Below are 24,179 nucleotides of genomic sequence, written 5' to 3' on the forward strand. Positions count from 1 at the left end.
CTTACAAACTACATTATGAACGGAAAAGGGCAAACACACAAAAACACACATGGTGGGTCGGGGAAATGATCAACACAATTAAGTGTTGAATATACACAAGCACAATTTTTCTCTTTTTACATTATTTTTCCAAATTGATAATACTGAAAGAATACGAATGATCCCAAAGAGCAAGAACGGTCAGATTTGGTGCAGTCCATGAGGAGGAGATGCACTGGAGTACTTAATGCAGCTGGTGCCACACCAGATACTGACTGTTACATTTGACATTACATATTTTAAACAGCAGGTGGAGGCAAAAGACCATTGTTGTGTGTAATAAGAGCCAGTTGGTGACGTGAAGAGAGTCAGCATCAGTCAGTGTTCACATTCAACAGCACTCCATGATCGCTTGTATTACGACTACACTACTAAAGCTAGGAAATAAACGGCTTTAAACTAACAACTTCAGCATTACAGCTCATCACAGCTGAGACACAACAAACTCAAGGCGCTTACCTCTTACCAGACTTTCCACATTGGAGAGGACAAAATGTCGGAGGAGATTGCAGTGTCTATAGTGAAAGACTCTTGCGCACCAGCTACTGTGAAATGTGGAGGAATACCCCCACTTGAACGACTTTTTTTCCATTGAGAAAATAGGATGAATTTCACCAAAATTCCATGTTCAAAAAGCTGACTAACAGACTACAGCATCATCAACAGGTGATCACACATGCTGCATCTCTCTCTCTCTCTCTCTCTCTCTCTCTCTCTCTCTCTCTCTCTCTCTCTCTCTCTCTCTTTCTCAGGCATGCACGCACACAAACACACATCCTTGTTTCTCCTTTAACATGTTAGAAACAGCCCGAGCCATGATACTAGTAGTTCTAAAGTTATGTTTTTGAAAGGCTTGTGCACATCATTTGTTTTGAACCAGCAACAGCAGATTCTGATCCATGGACAAAAGCTTCTTTTTTTTATGACTACTCAGTTTTTCTGAATATGTAAAAAAATGTACTTGTTCATTGAACTGTTATATATAAGCAATATCACTCTACAGCAGTGTTGATATAGGGCCATATTGCACTTTTGCTTGTGTGATATTGCTTGCTTATATATATATATATATATGAGGAATAACACATGAGCAAGAGTGTGATAGGGCCCTCTCTTTGGTGCAGTTTTTCCAGGAACACAACAACATCTGGGGTCCTTGCTTGACGTATTATTTATGCTGCAGTTAAATAGTACCACTTTCAGAGCTAAAGTACCTCAGCCACTTGAACAAGTGCAATGATTACTAATGTTGTGGAGGTTGGGCTATTCAAATGACATTGCACTGTGAGACCACAAAGTAGCCAATTTTACAACAAGTCTTTTTTGTAGAGTAGAAACAATAAATGCTCTTTTCGAAATGGAAAGGATGTTTTGTGCCCTGAAACTTACAGTGTTTTTATAGTATAATGACCAGAAGTCCAAATATGAAGGAAAATGTACAGTAGCTTCTTATTTCAAATAATCCTCAAGACAGAATTTTTTTTTTTTTTTTTGTATTCTTTTATTAGCACATTAGTTTAAGTTGAGGAAGTCCACTAGAGAATATTTATGCTACAAATGTCTCATACTAAATTAAGTTAGTCTTATATTTAGGCAAATGATTATTATTAGAAAACAAGTTTTCTTACCCAGCTACAGAAGAATAACCCTCTCATCATGTCATACATTAAACATTGAAACAACTAAAGAATAAATGGTCCAGTAAGTGCCAACAGCCTGAATATATTTAATACAGCATATAAAAGTTCATTAAAACATAAATTAATTATAAACTGTGGTCTGCAGTACATATGCATGTCTTGAAATGGTTGTATAAAAATAAAGGATATATCTCTATAGTGCATTATTAAAGTTGCATAATTTTCTTCTCAAATGTTCTTGTTTAATAAAGGAAAAAGTCTTCAACATCCTGTATTCACAAAATCTGTGAAGAGAAATACAAGCATTGTTCAGATACACCGACACCTCTCTCTCTTTTCAAAATGTTTAATGAATATGCATTTATTTAGATGTGCGTATTACATGCTTAGTTTCTTGTTTTATAATAATAATAATAAAAGAATTGTCAAATGTTTTACTTAAAGTGTGTCTGTGCTATATTTGGCTTATATGTCTTCTATATTTATATCAATGACATTCAGACATTTTAAGCGTGACTAAAGTATGCAAGTGCTGTTTGGAGCCTCTGTATATAACAGTTTTATCAGTGACGTCTTTAAATGAGTTTTATGAATGAACAGAACAGTGAAACACCTTTCACAAACTCTATGAAAATAAAATGCACTACAATATGATGAAGTGACAGATGTCATTCTTACCATTATAATAAGTTGTTGTAGATGGGGAAAAGAGGTTTATCTTGTTCATAACAAAGTTTACGGGCCCTCAAAACATCACGGACACACTGATGGATATATGAATACTGACACTGCAACAGAAAAGACTTTGATTAGGGATCTGTTCATGTAAACCAATTCATACATTACATACACATTTCTAGAACATTGCTACAGAACTTATTATACATTCACACCTATAAAGGTTGATTATTCTGAATATGTTGCAATATCTGTGAATGTGCTGCAGTATCTTGTTCAATCGAAAGCATTTGTAGCATCATTTTGATTATAACAAAAATCATTGACTCTTCCCATTGTTGAGATAGGGGGAGCTGAGTCATGTCTGGAACGGATCCCTCTTTCGTCAACATCTCGCACATGCGCAATCTGTTATGTATGTCTAAAGATGTGCAACTGCGTTCATCAGTTAACTATGCTTAATAAAACTAACGACATATAAAGTTAAAGATCAGTTCAACATGGCTAGAAAAATAACGGCATGGTTATGAATTGCTTTCATTTTTAAAAACATAAGCGTTAGTTACACAGTATTAAGATAGCAACATATGTGCCGCAGTGATGCACTTGAGGAAACGAGAATGGGTGCCGAGCACTCCTCGTTGCTGCGAGTTCTGCATTTCGCACTCTTTTCCAGTCAAATCCCATAGAAAAATGCAAACAAATGGGTCCCCGCTCAAGATATACATCCACTGAGGTGCAGATACAATCTTTGTTAAATAAAATCTAAAGTTACACATACGTGGATTAGAACCCTCTTATACATGGGGAGAAATGTGTAACTACTAAACCACCCAGTCAGACTGGCACTGATCGATGAACTTCTCCACGGACTTAGAATATCTCATGACCGACAGTAGCACACATAGAGATGAAGTTCTCAAATATATTATGTTAAATATTTATTTTAAAGTTGAAATTATCATTAAGAATGACTATTTATCAAACATTTCAAATAATCTTTTACTCATGCTTATCATTGCTGTGCGACTACAAACGCCATGTATAATCTGTAGAATTGTAGAATCACGCAAGATTGATGAAAGAGGAATCCCTTATAGATACGACCTTGGAGCTCGGAGGCAAAAATCCTGTTTTTATTCGCTTCCATAAATATTCAATGCACTTACCCTGAAGGATTGTTTTATTTTGTCTACTTTACTTATTATACTTCCAGCTGAAGTCAGAAGTTTATGTACACCTTAGCCAAATACATTTAAACTCATATTTTTCACAATTCCTGACATTTAATCACAGAAACATTCCCTGTCTTAGGTCAGTTAGGATCACTACTTTATTTAAAAAAATTGAAATATCAGAATAATAGTAGAGAGAAGGATTTATTTCAGTTTTTATTTCTTTCATCACATTCCCAGTGGGTCAGAAGTTTACATTCACTTTGTTAGTATTTGGTAGCATTGCCTTTAAATTGTTTAACTTTGGTCAAATGTTTTGGGCCTTCCACAAGCTTCTCATAATAAGTTGCTGGAATTTTGCCCCATTCCTCCAGACAGAACTGGTGTAACTGAGTCCGGTTTGTAGGCCTTCTTGTTTGCACACCCTTCTTCAGTTCTGCCCACAAATGTTCCATCAGATTGAGGTCAGGACTTTGTGATGGAAACTCCAATACCTTGACTTTGTTGTCCTTAAACCATTTTAACACAACTTTGGAGGTATGCTTTTGGCCATTTGGAAGACCCATTTGTGACAGAGCTTTAACTTCCTGGATGATGTCTTGAGATGTTGCTTCAATATAGCCACATAATGTTCCTTCCTAATGACGCCATCTACTTTGTGAAGTGCACCAGTCCCTCCTGCAGCAAAGCACCCCCCACAACATGATGCTGCACCCCCATGCTTCATGTTTGGGATGGTGTTCTTCAGCTTGTAAGCCTCCCCCTTTTTCCTCCAAACATAACTATGATCATTATGGCCAAGAGTTACATTTTGTTTCATCAGACCAGAGGACATTTCTCCAAAAAGTAAGCTCTTTGTCCCCATGTGCACTTGCAAACTGTAGTCTGGCTTTTTATGGTGTTTTTGGAGCAGTGGCTTCTTCCTTGCTGAGCAGCCTTTCAGGTTATGCCGATATAGGACTCGTTTTACTGTGGATATAGATACACGTCTACCTGTTTCCTCCAGCATCTTCACAAGGTCCTTTGCTGTTGTTCTGGGATTGATTTGCACTTTTTGCACCAAAATACATTAATCTCTAGGACACAGAATGCATCTCTTCCTGAGCGGTATGATGGCTGCGTGGTACCATGATGTTTATACTTGCATACTATTGTTTGTACAGATGAAAGTGGTCCCTTCAGGTGTTTGGAAATTGCTGCTAAGGATGAACCAGACTTGTGGAGGTCCACAGTTTCTTTTCTGAGGTCTTGGCTGATTTCTTTTGATTTTCACATGATGTCAAGCAAACAGAGTTTGAAGGTAGGCCTAAATGTACATCCACAGGTACACCTTCAATTCATTACACCTCATATCTGAAGCTAATTGTCTAAAGGCTTGAAATAATTTTCTGGAATTTTCCAAGCTGCGTAAAGGCACATTTAACTTACTCTATGTAAAGATATAAATATAGTAAATTAAAAGTGAAACAATCTGACTGTAAACAACTATTGGAAAAATGACTCATGTCATGCACAAAGTAGATGTCCTAAACAACTTGCCAAAACTATTGTTTGCTAATAATAAATCTGTGGAGTGGTTAAAAATGAGTTTAACCCTCTGGGGTCGACGGACATGCCAGCACATCCTGCTGGATATTTTCATCATTACAGCAGAAACAACTGAAATACTCTGTCATTTTTGGGTATACAGATAAGTGTAAGACATCATTAGAGACTATAAAGGGTCTACTTTTATTTGTGTACACTCACAATAACAACAAATCTTGTGCTTTTGTAAAATAAAGAAAATAAAAAGGGTGAGCTTTCAGCAGTCTCTGTGTTCAGAAACACGTCACAAAAATGAAAACTGAAACTCCACGAATACTGATCACACAAACATGAAATCATATGTCTAAAGAAAGCTTAAAATGTCTACTTTTAAATAAAACTATTCCAATTTAAAACAAATATTCTCCTGCGAATTATCTCTAATGTGATCACACCCATCAGCAGAGCGTGCCATTCATACGATAATGTAATAATATAATAATATTGAGGCAAATGGTAAACGCCCCCGACAGTGAGGTTTGATGTAAACAATTCATTCACTTTACTGCTCGTTTGTAACGATACACAGGCAAGGAAACTCCTGGATAGTAAGGAAGAGTTAACACTTTCCTCAGAATAAGAGCGAGACTCCGATGAACATTTGTATTTTGAAGAGAGACTTGATCCAGCCGAGGATACAATTTCGGACGAGTAAGTCATTTAGTTTTCATTAGTTGACATGTTATTTTATATAAACATGTACATATTTTACTAGTGGGATTGTTTCCAGACTTGCCAGCCAGGATTCAGAGTATTGACATTTGAAATATGACTCCTAATAAGCAAGTTTTAGTTACATTTAAATGCTGTTTCAGCTAAAGCAGGTATTTAAATTGTATGCTGCATGATATAAATATGATATGTAATATGATATAAAAATAATATGAATGTTTAGATTATATTTGATCTTGTGTTTATGCTGCCTCATTATCATCAACAAAGCTTGTGCTTGCAAATATGTGTTCAGGTTAAATGAGTAAAATACATTTTAAATATGCCCATATTAGAAAATCAGCATATTATAATGATTTCTGAAGGATCATGTGACACTGAAGACTGCAGTAATGATGCTGAAAATTCAGCTTTGATCACAAATGACATTTTACAATATATTCAAATAGAAAACTGTTCTTTTAAATTGTAAAAAGAGTTTACACAATGTTTTTACTGTATTTTGGATCAAATAAATGCAGTCTTGATGAGCAGAATCAATATTCATGATAGTTCACGCCTCCTCGCATATGACATTTCTAACACTAAAAGTGTCTTACAAAAGTTCAATTACTATATTGTTTTGTATGAATGAGTGATCAGGATGGTTTTCACATAATTTTGTCACAAAAACTCTAGGCTACAAGAGTTAAAATGTAGTTTTTTCAAAAACCACACATAAACGTTATTTTCTCAAATACAAACCTGTACACACATGTTGCTCACATATTATAGTAGCCCAGTTTGAGCTGAATACAGTGTTATCAGACTTTAGACATTAATATGTTTTTAAGCAACTGAAAAAAGCACAAATGTCAAGGCATGTCAAAACTTCTCCAGGGCCCAAAACATCCTCAGACCCCAGAGGGTTAATGACTTTAACTTAAGTGTATGTCAACTTCTGACTTCAACTCTATATGTAACCTTACATGTTTATTATATGTTACCTTTTAAATGATATTTTCTTGATATTTTAGCTTGTTTTAAATATTTTACTGTTGTACTTTTGAATAACCAGCATCAATGTATTAGTTTGGAGAGCAATGCTGAAACAATGTTCCATGTAACCTTGAAGAGCCTCTGTGTGTTTGATAAGCGTTTGTCTTCAAATATACAGCTGTGTGTATGAGTGTGTAATCATAAAAAGATAAAAGAGAGAAAAAGTTTTGATACTGCTTTGAATTGTTTTAAACTGTTTTATTATATACTTCTGTTTAGAATAGGAGAAGAAATGCATGTATTAGAATAAAGAAGATTAACCAAAATATAATCTGTGAAAACAAAAAATCTATAATTGCTTTGTAAAACATTCATACATTCCCCATTCTCTGTTGTACTGACGAGACGACAGAGACTACAAAGGAGATGAGCCAAAAGGAGAAGTCGGGTGGCTAGGAAAAAAACAGAAGGTTCTAATTTGGGCATTCCGAAACTTCAGTTAACATCATCGAAGGAATTTCCCAAAATGGAGAGACTGACTACATGAGGACTGATAAACTGATTTGATTTTTGATTCGACATGTATTTAGGCCATCTCCCCAATGTTATTGCTCAGCTGATATTTGTCATTTATTTGCAATACCTTTGTTAATTTACTTTATCTAAACAAGATTTTAAGGTTGCAAACAGCCTCCTGACACTTTGTTTCAAAATTTGAGTCTTTTTGGGTTGAAGTATATCCACGAATGTTGTCTCCATCTAGATTGTAAGTAACAAAGGCCTAATTGCTTATGATTTAGGGTAGTTTGACTATCTTTATCCACCTTGATTAAACAACAAGAAGGTGTGCACACAAAGCTATGGGAAGTGGGACACTTATACTGGAAGAGGACGGGGCCAGTCCATAAACACTGAAATATAAGCCACAAGACATAAATATTATACATGGTGTGATCAAATCACTTTCGAACCTTTTCGGTGTTATTTTCAATATTTCAACTTTGTTGTCATGATGACATTTGTAAACACTGTAACTCCAGTAAACCCTAATTTGTTAACAGCTAAAGTGTTTTAATCTTGTGGCAATACTTTTAGAAGTATGTATTTTAACATTCATGGACTGGTTCCATTCACTTCCATTGTAAGTGCCATAATGTAACCACAATTTATTTTTATATTTAGTATTTTAAATAATAAACAAGGGATGTGTAATTATTTTTGTCATTATCAGGCTTATTACATAGCCGCTTACCAAATTAATAAATACAGACATGAAAAATTGAGTTGATCTGTTGAGTTGATACAAGAAATTAGCACTGGCTCATTGCCATCGACAATGGACAAATATGCAGTTTAGCAGTTTGAAAAATCTTTCAACTATTCACTCTAATTGCTAGTTCAGGTTGGCCGAAGGCTGCAGTTTGTCCTGTTAGAACAACGATGTCTCACTCAGGTTATGTTCCAAATCGTTGGTTTATTGAAGATGCATAGATGTGTGGTTCTGTTAATACAAAATACAAATATAAACATATATAACCCACAAACAATATCAATAAAGCTTCTTTGGTAAAATACTGACGAATAGCAGTGAAATATAACACAATACAATCTCTATGATGATGATATACTTGAAAAGGTGGGGATGGATGTGTTTGCGCTAACACTGTGCACGAGCTGTGCACGCGAGAATGGCTACTGATGCATGTGCGGTCGAACCGAGATGTAAACAACTATGAGCGCATGCGCACGATCTGAGGTACAACCGTGCCTCGGTGATTATAAGGAATAAATATAACTATTACTAACAACAAATGACATTAATATACATGGAATTGTAGCAGTGTCACAGCAGTAGAATAAAATTAAGTAAACAACCTTAAATGTAAACAGGGATACAGGCGGATTAGCTTCGCTGAGAATGTTCAACAAGTATGTGATTACTTACAGTGTGATGCACGCACACGCACAATCGATAAACTCCTCTGATTTGGGCTAATACACTATATTTAACTCTACAAACTATATACAATATTCAGCCGATCTCCTTTCCATTTATCACCCATCTAACTCTCTCCCTGACACTTCGCAAAACCTCCAGTGGACAGTTTTGGAATAGTCCATTTCTCGCTGAATAACAGGGGTAGCTGGGAGAGTCCATGTGCCAAAGGGGAGCACTTTTTACACAGTTATTGTACAAAAATATTTGACCACTCAATGTTGCGATTAACCAATCAGAATCAAGTATTCAAGAGACACAATTAAATAATATAATAATCTATTCCATTATTCAAAAATACATTACAAATGCAATTCACGAAAACAATTACTTGAATACACCTCTTCTATGCATTACTGAGTTCAAAGCCATTTTAATATTTTTCTGGGCTTAAAGTAAAAAATGTCCATTTACAGACAAAAGACAAGTGATGATTAAATATATCATCGCAAAGGGGAGGATCTCAGCTTTCTAATGACACCTACATTGAGCTTCTAGTCCAAGATAATCAATGAAATAACAAGGGTGGTGCTTGAACTGAAAATGAGTGTGAATGTCTATGGACGAGCTCATCTAAAATGCGTTAGAGTTCTGTATATTGTGAAGGAATGTGATGGAGAATTCTAGTTCTTACTGACATCTAGTAGAATAAAATGACACTATTCAAAGTGAGGTACAGTGAACAGATCCAGAATTACAAGTTTACAAAAATCTGTTTATTATAAGATTACATATAAAATATTATTTATTAATAATTGAAGTCTTCTTTTTTATTTGGGGGGTCTCTGAAAAATTTGACCAATTGTTAGCAATTATTCCACAGCATGTGTGAGTGGTAAGCTTTTAAATTTGAGTGTGAAAAATTGTAGAAGGGGTTAAATAATGAGTGAAACAATTTAGTTTTAAATTCAGTTTTGTCCACCAAATCAAAGCCATGTGGTGTAATCAACACGTAGGCAGCCATTTTGTTGTCATATTACAAAAAAATTTTAAAAATCAAGAGCTCATGGCAAATTAGCCGTAAATGCGCCACTGATTTTTTCACTTGCGAATATTAATTTGTAGCTCTACACCTGAATTTATATAGATGTGTGTTTAACACCCTTAGTTTTTTGTTTTATAATAATAATAATAATAATAATAATAAAATAATTGTCAAATGTTTTACTTAAAGTGTGTCTGTGCTATATTTGGCTTATATGTCTTCTATATTTATATCAATGACATTCAGACATTTTAAGCGTGACTAAAGTATGCAAGTGCTGTTTGGAGCCTCTGTATATAACAGTTTTATCAGTGACGTCTTTAAATGAGTTTTATGAATGAACAGAACAGTGAAACACCTTTCACAAACTCTATGAAAATAAAATTAAATAAAACAGATAATCTTGATCGCGGATTGTGTGAAGTAAAAAACTAAAACAAAAGGTAATTTTGTAATGAAGGATTAAATTACACTCATGTTTGAAGGTGTATTAAACATGTCATGTGGCATAACCATTAAGTATTAAAGTATTCAATCTTTTTTATTCTTTCTTTTTTTTTTTTGTAGCAAATGACTTTCAAAAATGTGTAAAATTAACATGGACACAAAGATGAAATTACTCTAAAAATAATATTTAAAACACATTTGTTAAGTTTAAAGATTTCTCATTTTTATCACCGCAAACAACCTTGTACAAAAAAGGTGCATTTCTGACTGCTGCACTTCCTGTAGGGCAATCATTCAATGATGATGCTGTCAACTGAACTGTATTTAACATATAAATATATCATGAAGCACCCCTCTTCTAATGGCAGTATGAATGTTGCTGATGAAGGTACAGGCAGATTCATACCTCAGTTTGTACCATGTACGACCGATGCAGGCGCAGATCAAACACACAGCCGTAAATATCCACTGTGCAGGTCTTTTCTAGCTGCTGTAAAACACGGTCAAGCACAATGAAAGTGCCAGTTCTGCCCACGCCAGCACTGAGATAAAAACAATAATGCCAGTTGTTATTGTGATTTTGAGGGTTTCAATCTGAATTTGAAATATATCTATATATACACACATTAATTAGGTGAAATGTAAAAAAAGAAAATTCTGTCATCATTTACTCGCCCTCATGTTGTTACAAACATGTGTGATTTTCTTTCTTACAAACACAATGACTCTCAAGCGCCAAAAAATATATAAAAAAAATTGTATGGAAAAGATCAATGTGAGTGTTTCACAAAAGGAAGTCACATGTGTGAAATTGAATTTTCATTTGCTGGTGAACTGCTGTGTTAATGTTGTTAATGTTACACATATCCTGTACCTGCAGTGTACTACAGTGACTCCAGGACTGCTCATCCGGTCAGTGGAATCTCTGACAATCCGCACAAACTGAACCAGTGACTGGGTTGTGTCTGGTACACCGTGATCCGGCCAAATGGTGTAATGAAACTGACGCACCATCCACGGGTATCTCAACTGACCCTCCTGAAAAACAGTGTTGGGGAGTAATTAACTAAATGTAGCAACACTATTAACTTTATAATCTTTCAGTAGCATGACAGCATTTCAGTTATTTTCACAATAGTGTATATTTTCCAGTAATGAGCAAAATTAAAACGCTACAATTGTCACATTATATTTTGAATGCAGCAATGGAGTCGAGGGACTCACCTAAACCATCTTCTCTCTCATGTAGTGCTGACAAAACCAAATCTTTTAAGTGAATCAGTTCATGTAAGTGAACCGGTTAAAGTAAACCATTTTCTTGTAATTAGTGTTGGGAACTCAGATTCATTTAGTAAGATGGTTCATTCAGACACTGCACGTTAATGAACTTGTCACATAAAAGATGAAGTGATTTACTTGAGCCCCGCGCAGCCTTAAAGGTGCTTTTCCTTCTTTTTTGGAGTGAAATATTTAGTTAATTGCTGGCGTTTATTATTCTCATGATTCACTATTGTCTGTGTTTTGCCTCTGTCATCTATTCCTCATGGACTACATTTCCCATAATTCCCTGCCCTCATCAATGCCAGCTGTCCTTGCTTGTCTCTCACTGGTGTCTCATTCTCCTCATTAGACATTGTGTATTTAACGCTCTGTTGTTTGCTATGTGTTTGAGCACCCGTGAGCACAATGTAGATGTTTTCTTTGTTCCTGTGTTTACCCCGTTATTCCGTACTTTATTTATTTAATTAAATACTTGTAGCTGCATTTAGATCCGGCTCCTGTCACCTCCCTTATTGTAACAATTGCTTCACAGTATTTTGATCCAGTTATATAAAAATAGGCTGTTTTGTTTTTAGCTTATTTTTGCTGTTATTAGTGTAAATGAAGTAAAAATGTATGTTCAGTTTCATATTGTCACCCTACTTGTTTAACCTCTCTGGAAATTGTATATCGCCAGAAGCCTCTGATGGTGAGACCCTTTCACACTCGGCTGACAGACCAGAGGATATTTCACACGATCCTCACGCTCTCTCTGCCATTGTGTGCCAGGCTCAAGAAGAAGGTTTCAGTTTTGAGACTGTTTGTGTTGCCATTGGTGGCGTGCCAAAAGTTTGTTACGTTCCAAAAAAAAGTTTTCAAACATTATGCCATTCAGTCAAACAACTAAATATTAAATCATTATTTTAACATTAAGAAACTGATTTAGCAAAAACAAAAAGCGAATCATCCCGGGTTAACATGTGCATTTGATTCTGTAAATGGTTGGTTTAGTAATTTAGTTTGATTCTAAACAATACCTAATAAAAAATGAATAATTCAATTGCAGTTTATTTATTGGCGTTTTTTCCAGTACTGTCCATTTCCTGTCTGCACTTTGCAAACACTATATAGTACTTTACAAATAAAATATATAATTATTAGTAGTAGTCTTTTATAATTTAACACATCGTAGGCCTACTGTAGTGCTGTCCTTAAATAAATACATGAACAAACATTCGGCCTCTTAGCTCTTAAATACGTTTGCTGCATTTGTGAGTGTGACAGAAGGCACAAACCTACCTATGAACCTCATTACAAATGATGTAAAACTGTACTGTATCTTATGTTTTTTTAAGAAATGGGATCTATAATTTATTATTCTATACATATTAAGATTCTCCAGTGCTGTGTCAGTTTGAGAATGCCTCTTCACATGTGTCGACACAGTCGCTCAGTACGTTTTTGCAAGGAGACCTCTCACCTTGTTACCGTCTTGGTCTGGGACTTGGTCTGGTGTTGTAAGCGCTTACGTGTTACCTTTTTGAGCAATTAAATGTGGCACGCTTACACACACTCTCCTTGAACACTGAGCTGCTGCTCGCCTCGGCTCAAGTCAAATGTGTTGGGGAGCTTCATGGACTTGAGTATAAAATCCTAGGGAAGGTTATGTGTCCAAAGCATTGGCCACTTCTTTCAAAGCTCATATCGCCACCTCGCATGCATTCTTTTCTCCTCCGTTTGAGTTGGATGAGGATAAAAGACTACACATGCTTTGTCATGCGGGGGCATATGTATATTGACAGTGTGTCAATTCAGGCTGTAAGATCAGCTCTTTGTCTGCTTTGGAGGCAGAGTAAAAGGTATGGCCATCTCCAAGCAATGATGAATGATAATGTGCAACATGTAACAAACATATATTAAACTGTAAAAGACCTGACTTTATATATGTTTTTGTTTTTTAATATTTGAATATTTGGTTACAATACTTGCAATTATTTAAACATGCATCAACATATCAAAGATGAATGTGTTTAATATATAAGACTATATAACATGAGAAAACTGGCCTTGGAAACATGAGCTCCTGAATGAATAGCTTAGAATGACTATCCTGAAGTATTAGCTACTTTTAGAAGTTACTTCAGAAGTTAGAAGAAAAACTCATGTCTAGACATGTTTAGGATGTTGTGTTTTAAGGTAATTGCTTATTCACAACACAAGCTATGCATTCTGAGTAGCCCGTTACTTAGTTCTAGTTGTTCATTGGTCTATTTGCCCGTGCAGATGTAAGTTACAATCTGACGTTTATGTAGTGGGTATAGCGGATTAATGTCACATACTGTATATAGGATGTGTTTAAGGTAAATATCCCATTAGTAAAGTTCATTGTGAAGGTGTTCAGCTCTTTCAACTCAAGCAGATACAATGACTGCATAATTTCTCTCAATTATTTCTAGATTTTTCTTTCTTAAAAATAAAATAAATAAAAATAACATAAAAACAGTTAATTGTATCATATTTGTAATCTTTTTTACAGAATGTGTAATTTAAAATGTTTGATTATCATCATCATACAGTACCTTATTGTTTTAAGTCTCTTATTGTTTTATCTTATTGTTATGGTTTTTAATTTTGTCAACAAACATTTTCATCTCAGGTTAAGGATTTTAAAAATGGTACTTTTCTGAACATAACCATTTTTTATATTAGAAATCAGCACACTCACACATGATATCTTGAAGTCTCTGATGGTCCACTCTGGAAAGATCTTCTCAGAAAGCATTTGCACCACAACATCACCGTAATACACCGGCTCACTGTCAAACGGCCAGTATCGATCACACTTCACCTGAATAAAACAAACATACACATGTGAGAACTGATTGGTCAGTTCTGAACCTGCAGATCACTGATTGGTCAGAGAGAATCGTCACTACCAGTGTCACTGGATTTGCGACACAGGAGATCAAACCGCTAGTTTTAAAGTTAGCAACAGCGATAGTAGTATTATTTGTTCACATGACTTTCGAATTGTAAAAAGAAATGGCTGTATGCAAAACAACATCTTAGTCAATAAACCACTCCTCTCGTTAGCGACGAACTAAACGGAAAAGTCTTTCAGGAAGTGTCTCAGCTGTTGTCCGCACACGGCTACCACCGGACCTACCAACAGTGTAGGGAAAAGTAAAAAAAATAAAATAAAAAAATTTAATTAAATTAAATTGACTACAGAATCATCAAGGACCACAACAGCCAGAGTGGTTCAAACAGAAAAATGTGGAAGTGGTTCGACCAAATTGGCACTATCCATGACAAAAGACCGGCAAGCAATGGGACAGAGAGTGCCCTGGACTCGGCCACAGCGTTATTGGAGTCCATGATGGAGGATGGTACGTTTTGTTATGTTAACTCTATACTCTATTTAAAAAGGATTTCAATGAACTTTTTGAAACACTTAAAAGACTGAAAGTTCAAACATTCATCAGTGGACCACTTCCAGCAAGAGGAACAAACAGGTTTTCACGGTTGCTTGGGCTTAATACATGGCTGCAAAAAACCTGCAATATAAAAGGAGTGAACTTCATTGACAACTTCAATCTTTTCTGGAGTCAGAGGCAACTGTTTCGACAGGATGGCCACCACCCAAACAAACTTGGTTCAAGAGTGCTAAAGGACAATATCCACTTCTCCCTCAATTATCCTTCTGCAGTGTGTGCCAATCCACTCAGTCTGAATGGCACACACACACCTGGACACAGTATGAATGACCACAGGACTTCACTTCAGCACCTGAATGGACATGCGGTTGACAAATCACACAAGGACAATGATAACACCACTCAGCCACAACAATTTCTGCTCATGGACACAATCTCATCTGAGCCCTGCCCACAAAGTTCACCACAGACAGACTGTGACATATTAGAACTGCTCCAAGATTCAGCACCCAAGGACGACTTTCTGGAAAACATCCAGGGAAACCAGGACAGCATATTACAGCCACTCTCACCAGACACGTTATCCCTCTCTCCAGCATCTCCACATCTGTGTTTCTCAGAGAAAATGGAAGAACTGGTGTATGCTGGAACCAAACTATCCCACTCTTTTGCTGCAAGCCCCCAGATATCAAGCAAAAAACGTCAGGCCCCTCAAGCACCTGCGGGCCCAGCTCACCCTCTCCCTCCTCCTGTGAGAGCTCTTTGACCTCTGCCACAACGCCAGGGCTCACACCCTCCTCCATTTGCTCGAGGTGAACCAAAAACTGATACCAGCTCTCAGTGATATGTGTTGGGTCCCCGCTATGATAACAGTAACTTTCTCAAATGTTTACAAAACAAGCGGGAACCCAGTGTGCCTGTATCAATCTCTATTGCTGTTCGATTACATCATAGAAAGTCTAAGGCCTTCAAAAGCCGTACAGCAAACCCATCTAATCTGGTGCCTATTACACGCCAAACTAAGATTGCTGTGGGGACAAAAACTGTTAAGTTAGCACTTTTAAACATCCGCTCACTTAAAAATAAATCACTTCTAGTCAATTACTTAATAAGCACATACAACCTGGATTTTCTGTTTCTAAATGAAACTTGGCTAGAAGACAGCTGTAGTGCAACAGTCCTTAATGAAACATCCCCTCCTAACTTTACTTATTTGAGTGTCTGCAGAGAAGGTATTAGAGGTGGGGCTTTAGCTGCTCTCTTTAAAGATGTCTATCAATGTAAGCAAATATCATTTGGGAATTACCCGTCTTTCGAATATCTGGGTAGTGTGTTAAAATGTGCTCCACGCATTTTACTTATCATTATTTACAGGCCTCCAAAATACTCTCCAGCCTTCGCTGAGGACTTTACAGAACTGTTATCAACAATTACCTCAGAGTTTGACTGTTTTGCCATTGCTGGAGACTTTAACATTCACATAGATAATGCAGAAAACAATATGACAAAAGAAATCATAACTGTTTTAAAAACTTTTGATCCGACTCAGCATGTACATGGACCCACACACAATCATGGACACATTCTAGATTTACTTATCAGTAAGGGTCTAAACATTTCATCGATTGTTATTAAGGATGTAGCATTGTCTGATCATTTCTGTATTTTCTTTGATATATTGATCTCTCCTGCCATTGAAGCTAGATCTGTGTCTGTCAAGAAGAGATGCTTAAATGAGAACACTAGTGTACTATTTATGAAGGCTATATCTTTAGCACCAAGTATATCTGCTGACTCATTGATTTTCTCCTTGTAAAACAGTTAAACGATGGGCAAGGAGGAGGCGAGAACTTAAAAGTTAAAAGTGTAATTGATGATATTGCTCCTGTGAAAGTCAGGAAGAAGAGTGGCAGACAAAAAGCACCTTGGAGAAACTCAACAGCAGTGCAAAATATGAAAAGACAATGCGCATGTGGCGGAAGACAAAACTTGTAGTCCATTATAACATCTACAAAGACAGCATCCATGCTTTTAATATGGAACTAGGCAACGCTAGACAGACTTTCTTCCTGAATATTATAAACAGCAACTTAAACAACACACGCACTCTTTTTGCGACTGTAGAGAGACTGACAAACCCCCCAAGCCAGATTCCCAGTGAAATGCTCTCAGACAGCAAGTGCAGTGAGTTTGCTTCTTTCTTCTCTGAAAAAATCAATAATATCAGAAAGGTGATCAGCACATCCTTGAGTTGTGCTGGGGTCAGGCAAATCAAACCACAACCTGAGAAAGTAATTACTATGTCTGATTTCAAAGAAACTGATGGCAAAATTTTGGAAGAAACCGTACAGCACCTTAAAACATCAACCTGCGCCCTTGATGCACTTCCCACATCTCTTTTCAAAAGTGTGTTCAACTGTTTAGAAGCAGATCTCCTAGAAGTGATAAACTCCTCACTTCTCTCTGGGAGTTTTCCAAACTCCCTGAAAACTGCAGTTGTCAAGCCCCTCTTGAAAAAGAGCAATCTGGATAAGACCATATTAAGCAACTATAGACCGATCTCAAATCTTCCTTTCATAGGCAAGATCATTGAAAAAGTTGTCTTCAATCAGCTGAACAAATTCTTGAACTCAAATGGATACTTTGACAATTTTCAATCTGGTTTCCGATCTCATCACAGCACAGAGACAGGCTCATAAAAATAATAAGCGATATTCAGCTTAAATACTGATACAGGCAAATTATCAGTACTGGTACTACTCGACCTCAGTGCTGCATTTGACACTGTCGATCACAACATACTTCTTGACAGGCTGGAAAACTGGGTGGGACTTTCTGGGATGGTCCTAAAATGGTTCAGGTCATACTTAGAAGGGAGAGGTTATTATGTGAGTACAGGAGACCATAAGTCTGAGTGGACGTCCATGACATGCGGAGTCCCTCAAGGCTCAATTCTTGCGCCACTCCTGTTCAACCTGTATATGCTCCCAATGAGCCAAATAATGAAAAAGAACCAAATTGCTTACCACAGCTATGCAGCCGACACACAGATCTACTTAGCCCTATCACCTAACGATTACAGCCCCATTGACTCCCTGTGCCAATGCACTGATGAATTAAACAGTTGGATGTGCCAAAACTTTCTTCAGTTAAACAAAGACAAAACTGAAGTCATTGTGTTTGGAAACAAAGATGACATTCTCAAGGTGAAGGCATACCTTGACGCTAGGGGTCAAACAACTAAAAATCAAGTCAGGAATCTTGGTGTGTCTCTAGAGTCAGACCTTAGTTTCAGTAGTCATGTCAAAGCAATAACTAAATCAGCATACTATCATCTGAAAAATATTGCAAGAATTAGATGCTTTGTTTCCAGTCAAGACCTAGAGAAACTTGTGCATGCTTTCATCACCAGCAGGGTGGATTATTGTAATGGACTCCTCACTGGCCTTCCCAAAAAGACCATAAGACCGTTGCAGCTCATACAGAACGCTGCTGCCAGGATTCTGAGCAGAACCAGAAAATATGAACATATCACACCAGTCCTCAGGTCTTTACACTGGCTCCCAGTTACATTTAGGATTGATTTTAAAGTATTATTACTGGTATATAAATCACTCAATGGGCTAGGACTTCAATATTGCAGATATGCTCACTGAATATAAACCCAACAGATCACTCAGATCATTAGGATCACATCAGCTAGAAATACCAAGGGTTCGTGTTATTGTTTATGGTCAGTAATGTTTGTGTCGCGTTTAAGATGATGTCACGGCAGTAGAGGTGTCGCGACTATAACGATCAGCCTAAAATCCCACCCACGTTGAGATGGCACTAAACTGCAGTGGAAAAGCAAGCTCAGGAAAGTAAAGCGAGAAGAGTCGAGTCGAACCGTAACGTGCTGTGGAAAAGTGCCATAAGTTAACATGGAACCATCTATGGAAGCATTCTTTCTCTCGTTTTACTTTTGTACTTCAGATTTGATAATTTAAACTGGTTAAATCTTTTGTTTTTTAGCACTTTATTTTAAAATAAGATGCATTTTTGTGAGTAGACAGGTATGTTATTTGCAATAATCAATGACAGCACTCACCATCCCTCTCTCCACACACTGCGTCACCATAACAATGCTATGTACATTTTGTTCCCACACCATGCGCCAGAAATCATCTTTGGTAGCAGGAAGAGGCCCTTGTGTGGCAATATATTCCCATCTGAAATTGTTGCCCTGTTAAACAGATTACAATAAAATTAAACATGGGTAACAAATATGCATGTGAACACCACATCACCTAAAATATTCCAATCTAGGCCTAGCAAAAATCAGCTGAAGAAGATAAATGATCCTGAACTCACAGGTATGTAGTTTGCATTGATGAAGTCTGAGCAGGGGTCGTCCTCCAGGCAAGACAGTCTGACACGTGAGGAGTCATCTGCAGTAAATTAATTCAGAGGTTAATGAGTGGGGGCCAAATCTACCAGCAGCCCTTTCTTAGTCAATTTGAGCACACAAAGAAAAGGATTAAAAACATATACTTGATAAATTAGGTCAGAAAATGTAATACATCTCTACTTACAAGGCAGTATATTGTTGTATCGGTTTTTGCTTCGGTTCCATTGTAAACGTGCTGCGCTCTGAGTTTGGGTCCTTCCCACATCCTTTAGGTTCTTTTAATGTTGAGAAAAGGTTGATTACATAGCCATTAATGCATCCAAATGATAAAGTATACCTTATGTAGTGATATATGTTTATACATGTACTATCAACTGTGCTATTGTACATATCTGCTTTGGTGGACTTTGATATTTAATTGATTTGACGATATGAAGTGCACTACCTCAAACTCCTCTGATAGAAGGTAACTGGAATCAGCCTGAAGTTTAGCAAGATGGGACTCAAAGTGGGCTGCACTTACTGGGCTAATGCAAAATAGAGAACATACATTTTAATTTCTTATAGTAACACTTTAACTACTCTCTAGTTGATAACAAATGTAAATTCATTAAAACATCCAAAGCACAAAGAGATCAATACCTTGACCCTGAAAACACATCCATGGCCATGTACTGAAGTTTGAGCTTTTGAGATTTGGCAATAGCAAAGTGGACATCAGACTTGTATACTGACTGGCTAACATCTTGCAGCCCCTCGAATAGAGATATTTTTGAAACTCTTTCGGAAAATAATGAACCAGCTTAACATTATAAAACAAATGTCTGTGTTTACACATAATGCACATCCAAGATATTGCATCCATATATATTTAACTGTTCATCACAAGCACAACTGTCAACACTCACACCCTGTCTACACCAGACGTACAATGGAACCCATTGTAATCAATGATGCTGTCTACCATGGAAGTGTCCATTGTGGCACATCGATTGCGCCATCAGAAAACAGATGTCCTGTTCCATTTTGGACTGCACGCAGTGGCGGTACTACAGCCAACAACAAAAATAAACCTCTCAGAAAGTTTGTGTCGATGCGACCGGTGTAGACAGCCTCAAGCCTTTGTGTCGCATCAACGGATGCACTTGGTGTAAACAGGATGTCAGTACCATAAGTTATCACACCATCATGACATATGCAATATTCAATATTCATGCAATATTCATGAATTAAACAGTTTACTCACAGTTTTTGCAATTGCATCCAAGTGTTTTTAACTGCCTCATCCTTCAATAACAGTTCCTTTGCAAAGCTTGAATTGAATTGACCCGAACGGGCTGCGGTAACACATTGTCAAAAAAAGAGAGGTTTCCTCACTCCTTAGGTCACATAATTGGAGTTAATGGCAGCTGTTATCATGGGCACAGACACCGAGCACTCGCAGCCAGGGCCCTGCAAATGCGCCCATCACCCCCACCCCCCGCCTTTGCGCACCCGGCCGCGCCACACCTACGGTCAGCCGGTTGTGATGAGTCTTGAAGACGGCCCAAGAGGCCCTCTTCCTCAGTCACTAACCCGGCCTATGCTGGGTACATGGAGGGAGGTAAGTGCTTTGAGGTCCCCCTCAGCGCAGCCACCTCGGGTCGAAGCAATGTTCCTCCTAGATGTGGCATTGCCATGCCCCCTGCCATGAGGCCCCACACAGGTATGTCAGACACGATCGTCCCCTTAGTGCCCCTCACCCGGACCTTGGATGTGTGGCTAGCGTGTTCCAAGCTGTCACGGTGGATGGCCAGGACGGCTATGTGATTCAATTTGTCAGGCACCCGCCCTGGTTCAGCGACGTCCGCTTCACCTTGGTGCGGGAGAGAACTCCGCCACCCTGTGGGCGGAGTTTGCGACCCTTCTACGCAAGGGTGCGATAGAACCTGTCCCTCCAGCCGAGATGAAGAAAGGGTTCTACAGCCCTTCATCGTACCAAGGAAAGGCAATGGGTTGCGGCCAATCTTGGATATGCAAGTTCTAAATTGGGCTTTACACAGACTCCTGTTCAAGATGCTGCCACAGAAACACATTTTGGCATGCGTCCGGCATTAAGATTGGTTTGCGGCGGTAGACCTGAAGGATGCGTATGCTCACGTCTCTGTTTTACCTTGATGCAGACCCTTCCTGCAGTTTGCTTTCGACGGCCAGGCGTATCAGTACAAGGTCCTCCCCTTTCGCCTGTCCCTGTCCCCTCGCATCTTCACGAAGGTCGCAGAGGCAGCTCTTTCCCTGATGATCTGCATACTCAACTATCTCAACGACTGGCTGATCTTAGCACACTCTCGAGAGTTGCTGTGCACACACAGGTACCTAGTGCTCATACACCTCAGCTGTCTAGGGCTTCGGGTCAACTGGGAAAAGAGCAAGCTCTCCCCGGTTCAAATCATCTCTTTTCTCGGCATGGAGTTAGACTCGTGTCAATGATTGCATGCCTCACAAGCGAACATGCACAGTCAGAGCTGAACTGCCTGAACTCTTTCAGGCAGAGGACAGCAGTTCCACTGAAACACTTTATAGGCTCCTGGGGCATATGGTATCCTCGGCGGTGGACATGCCGCTTGGGTTGATGCATAGGAGTCTGCTTCAGCACTGGCTTCAGACTCGAGTCCTGAGATAGGCATGGTGCCGTGGCACACATAACGTGGCTGTTACACCCCTCTGCCGCCACTTATTCAGTGCTTGGACAGACCTTGCATTTCTACGGGCAGGAGTTCCCCTACATCAAGTGTCCAGATGCGTCGTGGTCACCACAGATGCCTCCAAGTCGGGCTGGGGTGCCGTGTGCAACTACATCGACACATCGTCTCGTTCCCTCCATCAGGGAACAGAGGTTACGACAGTAACTGAGACGTTATTATTAATGCTATTTTTATGACTGGATTCAGTGATTCCATCCCTGTTTTCAACATCGTAGACTCCTATCATTGAATTAATGAAAATTAATTCACATGTGTAAAGGCTGCATCACCATGCTACCACCTCGGGATGTGAATATTTTTTTTTTAAATCAGCGTTTCAGCGGTCGTCACAGTCTAAAGTTTACAACGCAAATGCTTTTGTAGTTAACACAACATTTAGGAATTTGTTTTAATTTTCCAGGAATTTTCCATGAATGGAAAACGTATCGGTTACCTAACGTAACCTCGGTTCTCTTCTCTCTGTCGGTGCACCATTTTGAGAACACAGACCATTTTGACGCTTAGAGTCTTCTCGTGGAAGGGGCTCTAGTGTGTATGATGGTGTTTATTACTCCTTCTGGCAGTGCGACGGGTAGTCGTTGATCACCCACGCATGCAGCGCCCAGAGAGGAGATCTGCTCTCACTGGGATGGGCCACGGCGCTGTCAGTGACAGCTGCGTAAGCTCCGGGAACCATGTCTGATTCTCCCAACGCGGGGCTATGAGGAGCACCGAGTGACGCGTTTCCCTGATCCTCTGCATTACCTGTGGCAATAGCGAGACGGGAGGGAAGGCGTAAAGCGGGCGTCTGGGCCAGTCCTGGGCCAGCGTGTCCTCACTTTTCGAGAAAAATATTGGGCAGTGAGAGTTCTCTTTGGACGCAAAGAGGTCTATCTCTGCTCTGCCGAATAGGTGCCATAACGTCTGGACTGTTTGAGCGTGCAGGGACCATTCCCCTAGGGGAATATTGTCTCTGGACAGTCTGTCCGGGCCGTCGTTCAGGTGGCCTGGCACATGCGTCGCCCTCAGCGAGCGCAGGTGGCACTGGGACCAACTCAGTATGCGTTTCGTCAGATGGAAGAGGTTCCTGGATCTGACACCGCCCTGACGGTTTAGGTAGGATACCACAGATCTGTTGTCCGAGCGGACCAGGGCGTGGTGACCCTGAATGACCGGGAGAAAGCGCCGGCGGCGTACTCGAGCGCTATCATTTCCAGACAATTTATGTGAAGGAGCTTTTCCTGAACTGACCATAGGCGAAAACCGGAGAGCCCTCGCGAGACCGCGCCCCAACCCATGTTGGACGCGTCTGTCGAGATGACTTTTCAGCGAGATACAGCTCCCATTGTCACTCCCGCTGATACCATTCGGCCACTGTCCAGGGCTGCAGAGCTGATATACAGGTCTGAGTCACCTTGATGGGCTGGCGGCCTGTGGCCCAAGCCCGGCGAGAGCAGCGGTGTTTAGCCAATGCTGAAGCGGCGCATGTGCAGTAAACCCAGCTGAAGTACTGCTGCGGCTGAGGCCATGTAACCTAGCACTCTCTGGAATTTCTTCAGAGGCGTGAGGCTGTTCATCTGAAAAGATCGCGGCTAGTCAGCTGAACACGGCGCAGCTGTGTAGATAAGCGAGCCGTCATTGCCACGGAGTCTAGTTCTATTCCAAGGAAGGAAATTGTCTGACTGGGCTGTAGTGAGCTCTTGGTCCAATTGACTGCAAGACCCAAACTGTTCAGATGGCTGAGGAGAACTGCTCTGTGAGACAGAAGCTCCATATGTGACTGTGCCATAATCAGCCAGTCGTCCAAATAGTTCAAAATTCGCAAACCCTGACTCCACAGGGTGCGGCGCCGCATCCATGCACTTCGTGAAAGTACGAGGTGCTAAGGACAGGCCGAGCGGGAGGATGGTGTATTGATAAACCTGGCCGTCGAGGCGAATCTCAAGAATGGCCTGTGACGGGATTTATCTGAATCTGAAAGTATGCATCTTTCAGATCGAGAGAAATAAACCAGTCTCTCTGGCGCACATGCGCGAGGAGTTTCCTGATTGTAAGCATTTTGAGCGGTCTTTTTGCAAGCACCTTGTTCAAAACCCTGAGATCTAATATGGGTCTGAGGCCGCCGTCTTTCTTGGGAACAAGAAAATAACGGCTGTAAAGCCCCGACTCGCT

The 24,179-nt window shown here is 39.1% G+C and overlaps 1 protein-coding gene across 1 annotated transcript in view; it reads right to left on the bottom strand.

Annotated features, from left to right (window-relative positions):
• Nucleotides 1-1,433: 1,433 nt before the first annotated feature.
• Nucleotides 1,434-24,179, bottom strand: part of ptprb (protein tyrosine phosphatase receptor type b) — a 78,916-nt gene continuing 56,170 nt past the window's right edge. The window contains exons 22-30 of the mRNA XM_052118159.1: nt 19,730-19,811; nt 19,469-19,559; nt 19,248-19,324; nt 18,985-19,119; nt 14,183-14,305; nt 11,072-11,235; nt 10,604-10,739; nt 2,358-2,467; nt 1,434-1,963 (exon numbers count right to left, since the gene is read on the bottom strand). Of these exons, the coding sequence (XP_051974119.1) occupies nt 2,360-2,467; nt 10,604-10,739; nt 11,072-11,235; nt 14,183-14,305; nt 18,985-19,119; nt 19,248-19,324; nt 19,469-19,559; nt 19,730-19,811 (916 nt within the window). The 3' untranslated portion in view covers nt 1,434-1,963; nt 2,358-2,359. The remainder of the gene's footprint in view (nt 1,964-2,357; nt 2,468-10,603; nt 10,740-11,071; nt 11,236-14,182; nt 14,306-18,984; nt 19,120-19,247; nt 19,325-19,468; nt 19,560-19,729; nt 19,812-24,179) is intronic.

Source organism: Xyrauchen texanus, chromosome 45 (assembly GCF_025860055.1).
Source record: "Xyrauchen texanus isolate HMW12.3.18 chromosome 45, RBS_HiC_50CHRs, whole genome shotgun sequence".
NCBI classification, from domain to species: domain Eukaryota; kingdom Metazoa; phylum Chordata; class Actinopteri; order Cypriniformes; family Catostomidae; genus Xyrauchen; species Xyrauchen texanus.